Here is a 17,412-nt window from a genome sequence, read left to right on the forward strand (position 1 = left end):
GTCGGCATCATCCGTACTTAGATACTGCAACTGCCATGTCTTCTATGAGACTATTACAATTTACGTACCAGTTTCTACAACTATATGTCATTATGTGTGCAATGCATCAGATGTAATGGCTGACTGCATACGTTATGTGACTGGTAAATTTTTAGTTTGTATCAATGTATTTTCCAGATTATTATATATGTATGTGTGTATGTATATTATATGTACGGCCAGCTGTACCCCCGTACTCATGATTTTGAATTTGATCCGTACTTGAACCCACACCTGCACCCGTACCCATGTGACAGTTCATAATATTCATTTCTAATATAATGAACTTGTTGAAAGCACTTGTATCTTAATTAAGTTTATGAAGCTTGCTTCACAAATCTGTGTTTAGATTCCTGTTTGTTGGGGTATTCTTGAAGTATAGTGTGATATGTAATTGTCGTTTAGTATTTTTGGGAAAAAAATGTCCAAGTACAGATTATCCTAGGAAATTCCTGCTCTATCTTCCTACTATGTGTAAATTCCTGTGCTATCTTCCTACTATGTGTTTTGTTTTTAACCTGTGATTACATTCTTTGTAAAGCATGCTTTTGGGCCATTGTTAGTGAATGATCCTTTGTGTTACTTGCTTACCTTACGTTTCTGATTCTTCTAGCTTAATAAATTGAAAATGACTAGAAACTTTTGCTTAGTTACATTTTTATTTTCCAAACTCATGCTTTATAAGTATGCTCTAATGCTCGTTCATTTGTGTTTTGTACAGGGGATAACCACAGCATCATGATATACTATCCTAGTTCTGCAGGAGGAGGAATGAAAGAATTATTCCGTAAGGTATGGGATTACTCTGTAACTTATTTATATTCTCTAGTTCAAGTATATGGCTCCATATAAAAGATTGAAACCCAATTTGATGATGTTTGTTGTCCTAGATTATCATAAAATTTATACCCATTTTTTTTTTCTTATTTTCATTAAATTAGAGCACCACCATATTGCAAAGAGTGTGTTTTTTCTTCATTTTTTTTCATTCATTTTGCTTGTGTCATCATTATTATTTGCCGAATGAGTGAATGGGCAACCTTAATATATCTGAAAGACTGAAACAATGCAGATCTTCACGAGAAATCTTGGGATTTTGGAAAAGAACAAAAGAGACTCGACTTTGATATCGTGAAAATGTGGTCTTCATGCTGGAGGCAGGCTCTGCCACCGATAGCATGTTTGCTAAGCTATTAACTGTCTTTTTCCTTGAAGCGATCATTGCTTCAATAAATTTAGTGCTTCTGTTTAAGGAACTGGAATTAAGGCTGGGCGTCGGGCCAGTCGCCTTCCCCTCGCTAGTGGCCGATGGAATTGCCAGCGACGGTAAGGCAGCGGCAGACCGCTGGTGCCGCCGGCTGCGAGGGGAAGGCTAATGGCCTCCCCTTTTTATTTAGAAATGAAAACAACCGGAAGGCAGGGGAGGCCATTGCCTCTCTTGGGCGGCGACCTTCCACCGCCCTCTCCACCGGCGGCTGGTGGGGAGGGTGGTGGGAGATCGCCGCCCGGGTGGCATCCTCCTCTACGTCCCTTTTTTTTTTTTCTTTTAATGAATATAAAAGAAGGTGGAAGGCCGTCGCCTCCCCAGCCCGCCGGTGATGGCCTTCCCCATCTCAGACAGAATGGGGAGGTGGCGCCTCCCTTCCCACTCTCCACCCTTGTCGAGCGTTGTTTTTTTTTTTTCTATTTTTTAATTCAAATGAACAGTTGAGAGCAGCTGAGCAATTTGCTTGGCTGCATTGAGCGTAAAAAAGGATGCTCTCTCTCTCTCTTTCTATATATATATATATATGTTGAGGACGTTTTTAATATGTATATAGGTGTATTATGTAATTTTCAATTTTTTACTTTTGTTTTTCTGTAATTTTATTTTTACTTGTATTTTCCAATTTGGTGTAGCTGGCTGTTGGCTTGCTCCAATGGCTCCTAAGTCCTAACCATTGGAGCTAGTCCAATAGCTAGGTTTTCTCACACCTTGTCTCTCTTTTTATTTTTTATTCTTTTTATATAAATGTGCTTTCATTCATTCCATTATGTATGCTGTTTTGAACAGCTTCTTTGTGATACGATAATACAATTTTCTTTCTTCTTTTTCCCTTATGACCTGGCCTTGGTGCCTATTGTTTCATGGAAGTGCCAGAAACAACAGAAAGTCTCCTTCTCCTATAGAATAATAAGAAAGAAATATTTGAGGAGGTTTTTTAGTTCTTCTTCAAGTCCTAAAAGAGGATTCATGTTCAATTTCACTTTTAGACACACTTACAGACATTTCTCTTGTGTGATAAGTGAAAATCTCTCTGGCTGGCTCAGTACTATAAGATCATCCTGACTATTTGGAGAATGAATTTGAGGATTTTCAAATTAGAGCTATTTTGATCTTCAGTATCTTCAACTCTTGAAGTTAATAGATCATGTAGAAATGGACAACCTAAACTATATTTGGATTCTGGTTTTTTAAAGCCTTTTGATCTTTAAGAGAGAATGTTTCTTGATAGCAAGAGTTTATCTTTGTCCATACTATTTTTTTTAAGGCTCTCTGTGTTTGATGCTTGTACTGTGTCAACGCAACGTAGTTTTATGGTTCATATCAATGAGGTTTTTCTTGGGTATCAATTGGAAAGTTTGTCTTCCTTGAAAAATCTTGGAAAATAAATAAATAAATAAATTCCGAGAGTACAACTATTCTACTATTTTTCTGACAAAAGCAATTGTAAAAATTCAAAATAGTTGTGAAAGTTATAAAACAAACCTCAAAAAGTTGTAAATATATCAAAAACTATTTTTTAGAAGGAAGTAGTTACTTTCATTTATGTGTCTTTGTTTCCAAAGTATCATATTTTTTCTTCACTTTTTTTGTTGTCTTCTTTTTTGCTTGTCCTTTGAAGAGAGTGATACTTTTGATTATGTTCAAGAAAAGACAAGATTGGGCTCAGTCAAAGTTGACTTAGTCCAAAATGGGGAGATAGAAAGGGCAGAAAATGCGATTGCATCTGACATCATTTTAGCCACCTCCAAGCTGTGTCTGGTGCCATGCCATGCCATGCCAGTGCTGGTACGGTTACCTTTTAGGCATGTTTGTGACATGGCAGCTAAGGTTTCTTAATCTTTTGTATAATGTAATGATACTTATGACATTGCTGGAGATTGTATTCCAGTTTATGCGTACCTCTAGGTTGCTTTTTGTGTGTTCTTAAGTAACCTGAGTTCCATTATTTACAATATAAGATCTAACTCTGTGTTGCATGTGTTAGGTTGGAAACCGATCAAGTGAGTTTCATCCTGAGGTTAGAAGAGTTAGACGGGAAGGTTCTTATATATACGAGGAATTCATGCCAACTGGTGGAACAGATGTGAAGGTTGTATGCATGGATCTACATTCCTGTCTTTTTGGCTGTTTTTTATTTTCATCTATTAAACATATCTGCCTGATTGTATATCTGAATCTCGTGCAATCCATCATCGACACCTCACTGTCTCTCTTTCTTGAGTCTGTATGATTTGCTGTTCTAGTGTTTGGAGCATCTGAGTACTAGGAAATGCTGCTGCTTGCTCCTTTTACTATGGATGCTTTGCCTTGCAAGTGCTTTGGGCTCTTCTCTATGTTAGAAGAAAATTCCTTGCAGAATCAAAATATCGACTTCAATGGATCTTGATATGAAATGATTCTACTGTATTCTTACTTTTCCTTTTCAAGCATCATGCTTGTGGATTGATGGTTTCTGCTAATTATTGTGGTGTTGTTTTGTCATTATTAGGATTGTCAATTCTCTTTACTTTGACTTGTGAACCTTTTATACGTAAGCTGGTACCAAATTTGTGGTCTTATTTTGACAGGTGTATACTGTTGGCCCAGAATATGCCCATGCTGAAGCAAGAAAGTCTCCTGTTGTCGATGGTGTTGTTATGAGAAATCCTGATGGCAAGGAAGTATGTTCTAGATTAAACTTCTTGTAGTGATATTTGAAAAAATGATGTTAATGAGCCTGCCATAATTATTCCCTGCTCCATTTATGTTCCCCTTCTGCTAGTCCAGTTTTTCTCTTTCATTCCTGTACATGAGATAGGTTTTAGACTAATCTCAGAGTTGTTAAAAAATTTTAAGCACTTGTTGGGTGATCAACATTTGAGGTAGGCAATGGAGTGAGCCCCTCTGTGTTCTGAAGGTGCTTCAAAGATTTGATATTGCTGATGTCCACCTGCCTACATGTCTGAAGTTTCAGGATGTCTTACATAGAAAAAGATATGGATGGGTTAATGTCTTTTATGTAATCCTTTATCTTTGAACATCTTACCAAACATATGTGCTTCTGTTTTGCTTGAAGTTGGAAATTTTAAAGTTCTGAACATGTGGGTGTAGGAGTGTACATGATTTTCTGAAAAATTTGTGCATTATCAGATTCATTAAGCCTCTGTTACTGTGCCCTTTTATGCCCGTTTTTATCTGTATTCATTAGTGGTTGCAGTTGACACTGAAGGATATCCTGGTAAGTAAACATAGCCTAGTCACAAAGTCACATAATGTTTTTAGATATCACGATAAAAACACTGAAAACAAGTGAAACAGAAAAAAGAAAATATTGTAATATTTTGATAGGTTACCAAAATAAAATTATCACGATATTTTTGCAGTATTGTTGCGAGCTTTCCAAAAAATCATTTAATATATTTGAACGAGTGATGTTTAAGGAGCTTGCTGTAATCATTCCCTTCTCCATTTGTTTGCTTCTTTTGCTAGGCCTGTTTTTCTTTTTCATTCCTATTCCATGAGCCAGGTTTTAGATCATGTACATGGACATGGCACTTTGGGTGCGACATCTTCACCAATGGTGTGCTTGGGTGTGGTACTCATTAAAAGAGAAAAAAAAAAGAAAATAAAAAGAGGAAGAAGAAGAAGAGGATGAGAAAAGACGAGGGAGGAGAAAGAAAGAGGGGAAGAGAAGGATGGGGGAAGAAAAAGAAGAGGAACATGCTTGGGCAGTGCAGATGCATAGTTGCTGGCACAATTAGGGTTTTATAAATTCTTTTGTTGGTTTCAAACCTTTCTTTCTTTGTTATTTCCAAAAAGGCGCATGCTACTTTTTAATTTTTACCATCTTTATTTTATTACAATAAGAGGCTTATTATAAAAAAATTGTTTTTACTTTTATCTTTTTATGTACATAGACATACATACACATTACACACTCACACACACATATTACTCCAACACCTAACTTTTTCTGAAAAGTGCCACACCTGCACCCTGTAAACGTGTAACATAGATCTTCTAAACTGAAACATAGCGAACAAATTTCATGAAGGCATGAGCCATTGTTGATTTCTACTGTTTGCATGTTACAGACAAATTATATGTGAAACTTTCACAAAATGAGTTGCAAGGTTTTATGAGGGCATATCTTACTGGATTTTTTCATCAAGGTTGGGTTAGTGTATTCTCGCATGCTCTTTAATACAGATAATCAAAAACATGTAAAACTGACCTTTCTGTTTCTAAAAGCTCTACGTTTCCCCGTCCTTCCTTATGTTTGCTGGTCGTGGGGATATTTGTAGTTATGTTTACTAGCATGACTTTCATTTTGTGCAGGTTAGATATCCTGTCTTGTTGACTCCTTCAGAGAAGCAAATGGCAAGAGATGTCTGTATAGCATTTAGGCAAGCGGTAAAGTCTTTGAAAACCTTTTACAATCATGCTCTCTCTCTTTCTGTCTCTCTCTCTCACTCACCCATAGCAACTGAAGAACATAAAAAAAACTTCATTGGGAATTTGATATTTTTTTTCTCTGGTTCATTTTCTAAGAATAGACACTTCTACTATGTCACAAAAAAAAAAAAAAATTGAGGCCACAATATTTGTAAAAGTAATATCTTGGAGCCCATTTGTTTTTCAAGCCATAGAAAAGTCTATCTGTCAAGTGTGTTTGAGTAAGTTTTTGTAGAGGCAAATTTTCTTGTAACGGTTGTTTATTGGAAAAGTGAGTATTGTCTTAAGTGTCCACTTTCATGCGCATGAGGCATCAAACATTCCCAAGATCTTTCACCTTTGATTTAAGGATTACGATGTATTCATTATTTCTTGTCACATAAAAAAAGCCCACAATCTTCTTGTATAAATCTGTCTAGTGAATTTGTGAATAGCTGAAGTCTGGCCTTCTGTTTTCAATTTCCTCATTTAAATTTCATAAGTTCTATCTTTAGGAGTCACAAAGAAGTTCTGCCCTAAGCGATGGATCATAGTGTGTCCTACATATACCATTCTGCTTTTCATCTACAAAATTGTTCTCCTCAAATACAGCACTGCTTGAAATTTTAATTTGTCTACTAGATGGAATGTAACACCTCTACCTCTTGTAATCTTTTGCATATTCAACAAATCTGCATCTGGTTATCTTGGCCTGAAACTTATTCTGCTGAGAAGAGATGAAAAGGGTACTTGAGGGTTGTTGCCTTGTAGATGATGCTGATTGAAGGGAAACCCATTGGGCAGTGGATAGGTTTTTGTCTCTAGCAAAAGTTTTCAGCCACCAAGAAAAAGTGGAATTGGCAACAGGCATGTAAATCAGGCCCAAATTAGGCAAATACTTCAAGAATATCACTCTTGAATCTCCCACTAACTCAACAAGGCAATACACGAGTCCTTTAACAAGAGGATAAAGAAAATATATATTGATCTTCAGCCAAACAAGGCAAATACTACAAGATGTGGCTTAACAAGCCATAACCTAAAAGGGGACAACATGCCCTTATTTATAATACAAGGGAAGAAGAGAGGAGGAGGGGAAATGACTGTTGGGCCATTTCCAACGGCTAGAATTCTAGCAGTTGGAGAGAGGCCCAACAGCTAGTTCCCCTCTTAAATAAAAGAAAGGTGTAAAAGAAATAGAAAAATACATAAAAGAAAATGAAAAATTACAAGAATGACCTAGGTACCCTAAAATATACACATATCTATATATGTAAGACATATATTAGCACACTAATATATGTAATGTACATGCATATATATGTAAGAGCCATGCCCTTCCTTTTTAGTCAATTAATAAAAGAGCTTCAAGGATTTTTGACACCATATATTCTGATGTTTGGGGGCCTGCTCCAATTCCCTCTTCTTCTAGGAGTAGGTACTATATCATTTTTATAGATTCATATTCCCGACATACTTGGACACACTTCATGAAACACAAATCTGAAGTTTTCCGTTTGTTTACTCAATTCCATGCCTTGGTTCGAAATAAATACTCCAGTAATATTGTGCATTTTTAATGTGATGGTGGTGGTGAATTTATTTCTAATGAATTTACTGAGTATCTACTAGATAGATTTCATGCCCACATACTCCTCAGTAAAATGGAATTGCTGAACGGAAACATAGACATATTGTTGAAAGCGCGCTCAACATGATGCATGACACAGACTTACCCATGACATTGTGGGCTGAGGCTTTTCATACGGCAGTCCATGTTATAAATCGACTGCCATTGGTTTTGCTTGATGGAAAATCCCCATATTTTTTATTACATCAAGAGCAGCCACGCTATGAGGAATTGCGTGTTTTTGGATGTGTTTGCTATGTGCATGTTGATATTTCCTTACGTAACAAGTTTCAAGATCGTGCTATTTTGTGCAGATTTATAGGGTATGCAGAAAACTACAAGGGTTATAGATGTTACAACCTTAAAACTGGGCGTGTTCATATTTCACGGCATGTTGTTTTTGATGAAAACAGGTTACAAGATCCCAAGGCTACTTGCATGACACTCAAGGATAAAAATGAGGTTTATGATACTTGGCTGCATGCTGAAATCCTAAGACAAGGGGCTGACCGTTTGATTGAGCACGAGGAACAAGATGTTAATGAGCCTGAGACACTTGTGAACGATTGACAACATGCCCTCATCCTCACAACCCCATGATTCACCTATACATAGTTGGTTCCCAGGCCTTGTGTACTCTAGGCGATCAGCTCCTACTGCAGCCCCACGTCAGTCCCAACGTGTGCGACATCCCATTGATCGGTGGGTAAGTTATAAGAACTTTTCTTTAGATTTTCAGTTGTTTATGACAGAAGTCAGCAAGAAGGTCGAACCAAAATCCTATCACCATGCAAGTAAGGAAAAATGTTGGGTTGAAGCTATGAATGAGGAAATGGCAGCCTTGCATGAGTGTCAGACTTGGCAGATTGTCCCTCGTCCAACTGATAAGAATGTTGTGGGCTCCAAATGGGTTTACAAAATGAAATATAAGCCAGATGGTAGCATTGATCGACATAAAGCACGTCTTGTGGCGCGCGGTTGCACACAGCAATATGGGGAAGATTATGATGAAACATTCAGTCCGGTTATCAAGATGGGCACAATACGTGTGATTATTTCTCTTGCAGTCTCATATGGGTGGCCTCTTTATCAGTTAGATGTCAAAAATGCTTTTCTTCATGAGATTTTTAAGGAAGAGGTATACATGGAGCAACCTCCCGGCTACAATACTCATGATCCTCAAAAATGGGTTTGTAAGTTACACAAGTCTTTATATGGGCTAAAGCAAGCTTCTAGATCATGGTTCGATCGGTTTTCTCATCATATACAACAAGTTGGTTTTCTACGAAGCTCTCTAGATCATTCCTTGTTTATGTATCATACCGAAGAAGCTACTACTTGGTTACTTATCTATGTAGATGATATTGTTATAACTGGGAATTCTTCTTCTCATATATCTTATGTTAAGGATCTGTTGCAGCAAGAATTCAAGATGAAAGATCTCGACGAACTTCGGTACTTCTTGGGTGTTGAACTTGACAGGGCAAATGATCGATTGACTCTTACGCAGCATAAGTATACTTTTGATATTTTGGACAGGGCAGGTATGATTAATTGCAAACCCATAACTACTACTAGTGTTCTAAACACTAAATTGACTGCCTCTGATGGAACCGCTGCCTATTCAAATCCTACCTTCTATCGCAGCATTGTTGGTATGTTACAATACCTTACCTTTACCCGCCCAGACATAGTCTATGCTGTAAATCAGATCTCTCAATTTATGCATGCACCCACAGAAGGACATATGGATGCCGCTAAGCGGATCTTACGGTATCTCAAAGCTACTCTTGGGGATGGATTGATCTATACAAAGTGTCCCAATGTTTCTCTTGGACATAGTATATATACTTATACTGATGCAGACTGAGCAGGAGATCCTGATGACCGACGCTCAGTTTCAGGTTTCTGCCTTTTTCTTGATTCTAATCTCATTTGTTGGAGCAGTAAAAAGCAGCGTGCAGTTGCACGATCTAGCACTGAGGCAGAGTATAGAGCAATGGCTGCAGGGACAGCTGAGGCATCATGGTTACGACATTTGCTTGGAGAACTTCATCTACCTATTGTTCAGTCCTCATTGCTATGCGACAATCAAAGCGCCATCAAAATTGCCTTCAACCCCATTTTGCATAATCGTACCAAGCACATTGAGATTGATCAACACTTCATTCGTCAGAAGGTTGAAGAAGCCGAGATCTTGCCTATTTATATATCCACCAGTGAACAGATAGCGGATCTTTTTACCAAAGGTCTTACAGGGCAGCATTTTTGGGATTTGAGAAACAAGTTGTGCATGATCAAATCTCATGCACAACTTGAGGGGGGCTGTTAAGTCTGTACGTATAAGTGTAAGGGGATCGGGTCTGTTCAGACCCGATCCACTTTGTTTTTATGTCTTCACGCTTAAGTGGTGGCATCTCTTATAATTACTTCATGTTTTATTCCTCTTTTTTGTTGTAACCTAATTAGGTTTATGTTTTAATAATAGAGATCAAACATCGTGTGGCTGCATTGGCCGACGGTTCTCTTCCCTTCATTGCTTTCTTCTATTCTCTATTCTCCATCCTCCTTTATTTCAGACGGAGAGACGTGATTCAGTGGTGTTTTAGTGAAGATTCTCACACGTAGATCATGTTGTAGAAATTCTTAAAGTTTGTGAATACCTCCGATTTGTGTTTGAGAAAGTAAACCCAAGTATGTCTAGAATAATCATCAATAAAGATCACATATAATCCTCCTTTCGACATAATAGGAGCGGGTCCCCACACATCCGAATGCACTAAATCAAAAGATTTTTGGGCAATAAAGTTTCTATTATCAAAAGGTAAGGCTTTCATTTTAGCCTTAATACAATCATTACAATAGAAGTTCTTTTGACAAAAATTCTCCATGAAGGGAAGATGAGACATTTTTTCTATATTGGAATGTCCAAGTCTTTGATGCCAAGTTTGAATGTCACATTCTTTGGAGGAGATATTGCAAGATGGTCTTGAAAGGTCCAAAAAGTCTATGTAGTAGAGATCTTTTGTTCTAAAACCTACCCCAATCGTTTTCTTGGATACTCAGTCCTGTATCAAACATTTGGATTGTGAGAAGATTATATCAAAACCAAGGTCGGCTATTTGAGAAACGAACAATAAATTTAAGCTTAATTTAGGAATGTGTCTTACTTGAGGTACTTTTAAAGTTTTGGATCCAAAATCTAGGTCAAGATTTCCAATAAAATCAATTTCAAGAGAAGTACCATCCACCGTTTTCACAAAGGAATAAGAATCATTTTTAGTGCATTCGGTGAGAAGGGATCCACAAGGAGTCATATGAAAAGATGCACCCGAATCAATAATCCAAGAATACTTACTTGAAGAAGTAGATGCCACGGTAGCTCCCAAAGTTGAAGGTGTGACTCCTCCCTTTAGAAAAGGTTGAAGAGCACTTATGAGTTGATCAAATTGGAAGGAGCTTGCTTCTTTTCTTTCTTCTTTAATTGGAGCCGCAACATTGCTTCTTTTGTCAAAAGTTCTATGTTTTGGACATCTTGGCTTGGTATGTCCTTCTTCTTGGCAATGATAGCAAATAATTGAAGTGAGGAGGTCTATAAGGTCTCAAATGGACCCCCAGCCTAGATGTGGCAAGCACATTGTTGACTTTCTCTTTATCAAGACAAAGACGATTTTCCTCCATTTAAAGCTCCGCAATAGCCTCATTCATAGATGGTGTTTTAGAACGATGAAGTAAAGCGGTTTTAACACTATCAAATTCAGGTCTAAGACCTATGATAAACTTGTAAAACTTGTCACGTTGTATTTGCTTTTCTCTAAGAATAAGATGTTGTGTCCAATGTGGTTCAAAAATACTCAATTCATCGTACAATTGATCCATTTCAGCCACATAGTCTTTAATAGATCTATCTCATTGTTGAAGATTGTGAATTTTGAGTTGAACATGATGCATATAAGCAACATCTCTCATGGTATGAGTTTTCTTTAGATATTCCCAAGCTTCTAGGGCAGAATTTAATTTAGAGATTTGCCCGCTAGTAGCATTGTCAACACACGTCAAGATCCAAGTAATAATTTTGTGATGACCAACACTCCATTCTTCCCATTTCTTGTTGTATTCAGCTATTACCTTCTTTTTTTCGGTTCCATCCAATTCCATTGCCCTTTCATCAACAACTTTCGTAAGGACTAGTTATGGTTTAAGTTTTGTCCCATCAACTAGTCCCCAAAGGCTTTTACTACGAATAAAGTGTTCCATAGTTCTAGCCCATTGTATGTAATTTGTTGATGAGAGTTTGGGAAATGGAAGAGAAGAGACTTTGTCATCCATGAGCACAATCAACAAGGTAGATCCACTTACAAGTTATGAAGAAGATGGTAGCCACGTGAAAAGAAATCCACGGCAAGGATAAAAACTCAGCAATAATAGAGACCAGCCACCCTTTCATCAGCCACAAGTTCACCGCCAAGGGAGCTAAATTCCGTCAAGAAATCACCAAAAAGAAGCCAGCATAAACACTCTTCTTTTTGTGTAAAACTGCAGCAAGCAATATCTCGAACACTTGGAGTGCTTCACAACTCCAACGTAAGAGTAAAAACTGATCCTTCAATCTTGAACGACAGCACGACAAAGTGCCAAAGACGAGGCTCTGATACCATGTAAATCAGGCCCAAATTAGGCAAATACTTCAAGAATATCACTCTTGAATCTCCCACTAACTCAACAAGGCAATACACAAGAGTCCTCTAACAAGAGGATAAAGAAAATATATATTGATCTTCAGCCAAAGAAGGCAAATACTACAAGATGTGGCTTAACAAGCCATAACCTAAAAGGGGACAACAGTCCCTTATTTATAATACAAGGGAAGAAGAGAGGAGGAGGGGAAATGGCTGTTGGGCCATTTCCAACGGCTAGAATTCTAGCCGTTGGAGAGAGGCCCAACAGCTAGTTCCCCTCTTAAATAAAAGAAAAGGTGTAAAAGAAATAGAAAAATACATAAAAGAAAATGGAAAATTACAAGAATGACCTAGGTACCTAAAATATACACATATCTATATATGTAAGACATATATTAGCACACTAATATATATAATGTACATGCATATATATATATATATATATATATATATATATATATATATATATATATATATAGGAATACATACATTCTAACAAGGCAACCCTGTTTTAATTACAAAATTTAAATTTTATTATTTAATTGCTTTTAGAAGTAGATCAAGATAGACCTTGGTCAAGGTTGACTGGGTCTATATGGGGACAAAAGTTAACCATGAGTATCTTGATGCTCAGACACAACATTGGCACTCCTGACACGACATTGATTGTGTTGGGGCCAAGTTTAGAGCCACCTGAGTCTTGGCATGTTTGACATGGATGTATCCACCTTTTTGTACTGTCATTGTTACATAGTCATCACTGGATCACTAGCTTTTGTTTGTTTTTAGGATCATTTCTAATTTTTTGGCGGTGCAAAAGCTGCAAAAGATATTTATATTTTTCATTAAGGCAAAGTACATAACTTTCTCAACTACAATTATGGAGGTAGTGTGGTGAAAGGTCTTCTTCATGACATGAATGTGAAGCAAACTTTATTGTGATAACAGGAGTGCATGTTACATTGCCAAACAACCACACCTTCCATGAAAGAAATAAGCACATTATGATGGGTTATCATTACATGGATGAAGAGTTTTTCAAGAAAATTATCAACTTGCCATTTGTCTCATCTGAATATCAGCTGACAGACTTCTTCACAAAAAGCATTGGCTACTCTCCTTCTATGTCACATAGGTACGGGTGCAGGTGCCGGTACGGGTACCGGTGTGGGTACGGGTACGAATCATTTTCCAAAAACTTGGGTGCGGGGGTACGGCCGTACACACATATATAAATAAATAAATATATATATATCAAAAAAATTACAAACAAAATAGCATATTCATAAATCATTAAATCATGATCCAAAATTTGTAGATACTAAGAATTTCAAGACAAAAAATCTGTCCGTTGGGAGTTCCAAGGGGCGAAAAGGCGAGGAATGAGAGGGGCAAGGGGGAGAGGTGAGAGGATGAGAAAGGCAAGAGTGGTGAAAGGGGCGAGAAGGCAAGGGACGAGAGGGGTGAGGCAAGAGGGCAAAGGCATCGTGCGAGAGGGAGGGAAAAAAATGGTCTTTTAAAACATGCAATGGACGATTTTGGACTCGGTCAACTTTGACCGAGTCTGAATATGGTCAGATTCGACCTCAGGTACTTTGACCGTACCCGACACGGTCAACGCCGCACACAGGCCATACCCGACGCCGTACCCGTGCGGGTGTCGTACCGTTACGGTACTGGTACTGCTCCTTTGGAGCAGTACCCGTGTTACATAGCTCTCCTTCCTTGAGCAACATTTGGTGATTTGACTTTAAATTTGAGAAAATGGTAATGTAATATCATGTGTGCATGTGTTTTTTTCCTTTTCTTTTCTGCTGTATTTTATTCTGCCGTAATCATTATTCATTTGTTTTGTATTTTCCTGTTCCTTTTCTGTTCGAGAGAGTTGCCTGTTGGAGCCATCTCAGCAGCTAACACCTCTTATTATCTTTTGTACATTATTGAGACTTTGCCTTCTGATCCATGTCACATGGGGGGTGTCGATCAAATTCAAAATCAAGCATGCCAATGCTGCTGTTTCTGCCAAAATGAGTGCCGACTGGTTGGATGCTGATATCGGAGAGGTCCACCATTGCAAGCCAACAAAGGCTGCTGTTTGGTCGGACATGGACCCGGATTTTTTGATGGTACCCAACATGGCATGGACCGTGTCCAGGCCCATGTCCATACCCAAACCCGTGTCGTCTAGAGTCGGCACGGTTACGTTGCTCATGAGCCATACATGTGTTTCGTAGTTTTTGAGTACCTTTTGTTTCTAGTAACTAGAACTCATTTTTCTCTGTCTTGTGGAAAGCTCCTTGGGCAGTTGGTTGTGACTTGTGAGCTTGGTGGAGGCTCCTAGTTTCATGCAAAGCTATTGTTCTGCTGGTGAAGCATTTTTGCTGCTTTCTCTCAGGAACTTCTTCAATTTGCTTGTTCAATTCAGTGTTTTGTTTGTTAATTTGCTTGCTACATGCAATTGGAATTGCTGTTATAAATGTGAGTTGTTTAATATTGTAACTATACAAGCAGGTTTGCGGTTTTGACTTGTTACGATGCGAGGGGAAATCATATGTCTGTGATGTCAATGGCTGGAGCTTTGTGAAGAACTCCTATAAGTAATGCTCTTATTTCATGTCAGTTCATGCTTCTCTTTTTGTCCTAATGTATTCTGGTTGTAATTGCTACAACGTAGGCAAGCAGGTCAGTAATTAAGTTTTGCGGGCTCAGTTTCCAAGCTCTTTCTGATGTATTAACATTCTACAGTTACCTTTTTTTTTAGATATTATGATGATGCTGCTTGTGTGATGAGAAAAATGTTCCTGGATGCAAAGGCACCTCACCTCTCATCTACAATCCCGCCGACTCTCCCATGGAAAGTTAATGAACCTGTTCAACCATCTGAGGGATTAACAAGACAGGGCAGTGGTATCATTGGCACATTTGGACAATCTGAGGAGTTGCGTTGTGTCATAGCTGTTATTCGCCAGTGAGTTTTCCATTCCTAACACAGTGGACAATCTTCTTTCCCTCCCATTCATTGAGAAATGCATGGCCTACTTCTCCTGTACCCCTCTCTATCTCATTCATATACGTTACTGAATTTCAGTGGTGATCGAACCCCTAAACAAAAAGTGAAGCTGAAGGTTACAGAGGAAAAACTTTTGAACTTACTTTTAAAGTACAATGGTGGCAGGCCTCGGGCTGAGGTAGTTTTTTTTTTTCCACTTTGGATTTTACGGTTATTAATTCTTCTAGTAATGATTTACTTTTGCTTCTTGTTTTGGATCTAGACAAAGCTGAAAAGTGCTGTCCAATTACAAGACCTGTTGGATGCAACAAGAATGCTGGTTCCACGTGGCAGGTGTTTTTTTAGTTTGTTTTTGGCATCACATGCTGTTGGGTGACATGACACTTTTTTTATTTATAACATGGTTATAGGCTGGAAAGAAATATATAGTTTCAACTAGCTGATTTAGATAAACCCTCCCCCCCGACCCCACAAAACAACAAAAAGGAAAAAGAATAGGATTAAACTTTTTGATAGTGTGATACATAAATCTAAGCTCCATTTCCAATACTTCTTCAAGTGACCGAGTTTTTATTTTATGTATGCTCAGATCCGGCAGGGAAAGCGATAGTGATGCGGAGGACCTTGAGCATGCGGAGAAGCTTCGTCAAGTTAAAGCAGTTCTTGAGGAGGTTGCTTGGTGTTTTCCATATTTTAATCTAGAACTCCTATGATTGTGTGTGCTTTTTCAGCTTAATAGCCTCTGAATCATTTGTACCTACTCAAAGTATAAGGAGGTTCTAATGTCTAATAGCTGAAGTTACATCAATTAAAACAATTGTCCGTTATAAATTACAAAGTCTTTAAAATTTGGAAAGGAATATGATTTTAATGGCATAAAAAATCAAAAACCTGCCTTAAAAGTCTAAAAAATTTTAGGCTTTCACAAGGTGCATGTAAACCAATTTTATGACATGATCCTGAACATAAAAGACAAAATCTGACACAAGTATGGCTCTAGACATGTTAATTGAAAAACATAGATTTTGAAATGTATTATCCAGTAATATACAGAGAACAGGAGGAATTTATTGATCAGAACCAACGTGTGTGTGTTTGTGTATAAAGTCTGATTGCACTCAGTTTACATGAAGCTATATAACATATGTAGCTGAGTTCTGGTAACACATGACAACACTAGGCCTGGGCAATGGGCCCGGGTACCCGACGGGTACCCGGTACCCGGCCCGATCGGGCCCGGGCCGAAGCCCGAAAAAACCGGCCCAGAAATTTTAAATTGCATTGTCCTTTACCTTTTAAATAATTATAATTTGGGAATGAGACCCAGACAAGCAGCTATCGGTAGCATTCTTTAGTTTCTTACTTGTTTAGCATCCCAAGCAATAATGATACTCATTCTCATTTTGTGTTCATAATCTTTTAGCTGTTTGGAAACCTCCTTGTTTACATGAAAAAACACTTCTATTTCTGGTTGTTATCTAAAACTAACTTACCACTTGTAGTGAAGATGACTTTGGATTAGAATCTTTAGGTTAAGTACGTATTTTGTTGGATATTTCTTATGTTGTCATCTGCATATTTACATACCAACAAATGGAATTTGCAGAAAATTTATTTTGGGTCTTAAACTAACCTTGCTATGTCATAACCTTTAATTCTTTTGAGCCAATCCTCAACTTATGTGGAGGTTTGGAACATGTCACATATCATAGACTTATTAATTAGAAAATGTCCAAATTGTGTCAGTTCACTTCCTTCTCTTACTTGGGTAGGTTTCTGATAGGCATGTCATGCTTTTCACCAAAAATCTGTAGCCTTATTTCCTATAAGACGTTCAATCATGCCTCCCACTTATCTTGCCTCCTGTGCTCCCTGGTTTGCCAGCACTTTGTGTTGTTTTTAGCATCTCTATCCATAGACGCATGTGAAAGTCAATTTGTGTGCAATTGGTTGTATGTATGTATATACAGAGTGAGTGATTGATGACTTTGGCTATCCAGAGTTATCCAACCATCTAACCAGGTCATCCATCCGAAGCAGATGGATGGTTGATTAAAACATAAAGAGAAAAAGGTGTGAATTAATATAGATGACAAAAATGCCCATCACCTTTTTCTCTTTGTTTTTCTCATAACCGTTCATCATGTTTGATTAGACGACCCTGATTAGATGGCTGAGTGATTTTGAAAATGCCCATCATCTTTTTCTCCTTGTTCTCCTTGTTTTTCCTCTCTCTCTCTCTCTATATATATATATATATGTATATATATATATATATACCTCTTTACTGATACACAAACATGATGACTCCTTAGTGGACTATTGGCTTGAACTGCGGATGGCAAGGTGAGGGATATAAGCGTAGAGGTTAACA

The 17,412-nt window shown here is 37.8% G+C and overlaps 1 protein-coding gene across 9 annotated transcripts in view; it reads left to right on the plus strand.

Annotated features, from left to right (window-relative positions):
- LOC116256338 (inositol hexakisphosphate and diphosphoinositol-pentakisphosphate kinase VIP2-like) overlaps positions 1-17,412 on the plus strand; it is a 72,769-nt gene that overhangs the window by 15,466 nt on the left and 39,891 nt on the right. For all 9 annotated transcript variants that reach the window (XR_004173092.2, XR_004173093.2, XM_031632682.2 and 6 more), the window contains 9 exons: positions 761-831; positions 3,291-3,395; positions 3,874-3,966; positions 5,624-5,698; positions 14,540-14,625; positions 14,790-14,996; positions 15,117-15,216; positions 15,301-15,371; positions 15,628-15,709. Coding sequence is in view for 7 of the 9 variants with exons in the window: in XM_031632682.2 (XP_031488542.1) it covers positions 761-831; positions 3,291-3,395; positions 3,874-3,966; positions 5,624-5,698; positions 14,540-14,625; positions 14,790-14,996; positions 15,117-15,216; positions 15,301-15,371; positions 15,628-15,709 (890 nt within the window). In the remaining 2 variants the exon portion in view is untranslated. The remainder of the gene's footprint in view (positions 1-760; positions 832-3,290; positions 3,396-3,873; positions 3,967-5,623; positions 5,699-14,539; positions 14,626-14,789; positions 14,997-15,116; positions 15,217-15,300; positions 15,372-15,627; positions 15,710-17,412) is intronic.

Source organism: Nymphaea colorata, chromosome 6 (genome assembly GCF_008831285.2).
Source record: "Nymphaea colorata isolate Beijing-Zhang1983 chromosome 6, ASM883128v2, whole genome shotgun sequence".
Taxonomy (NCBI): domain Eukaryota; kingdom Viridiplantae; phylum Streptophyta; class Magnoliopsida; order Nymphaeales; family Nymphaeaceae; genus Nymphaea; species Nymphaea colorata.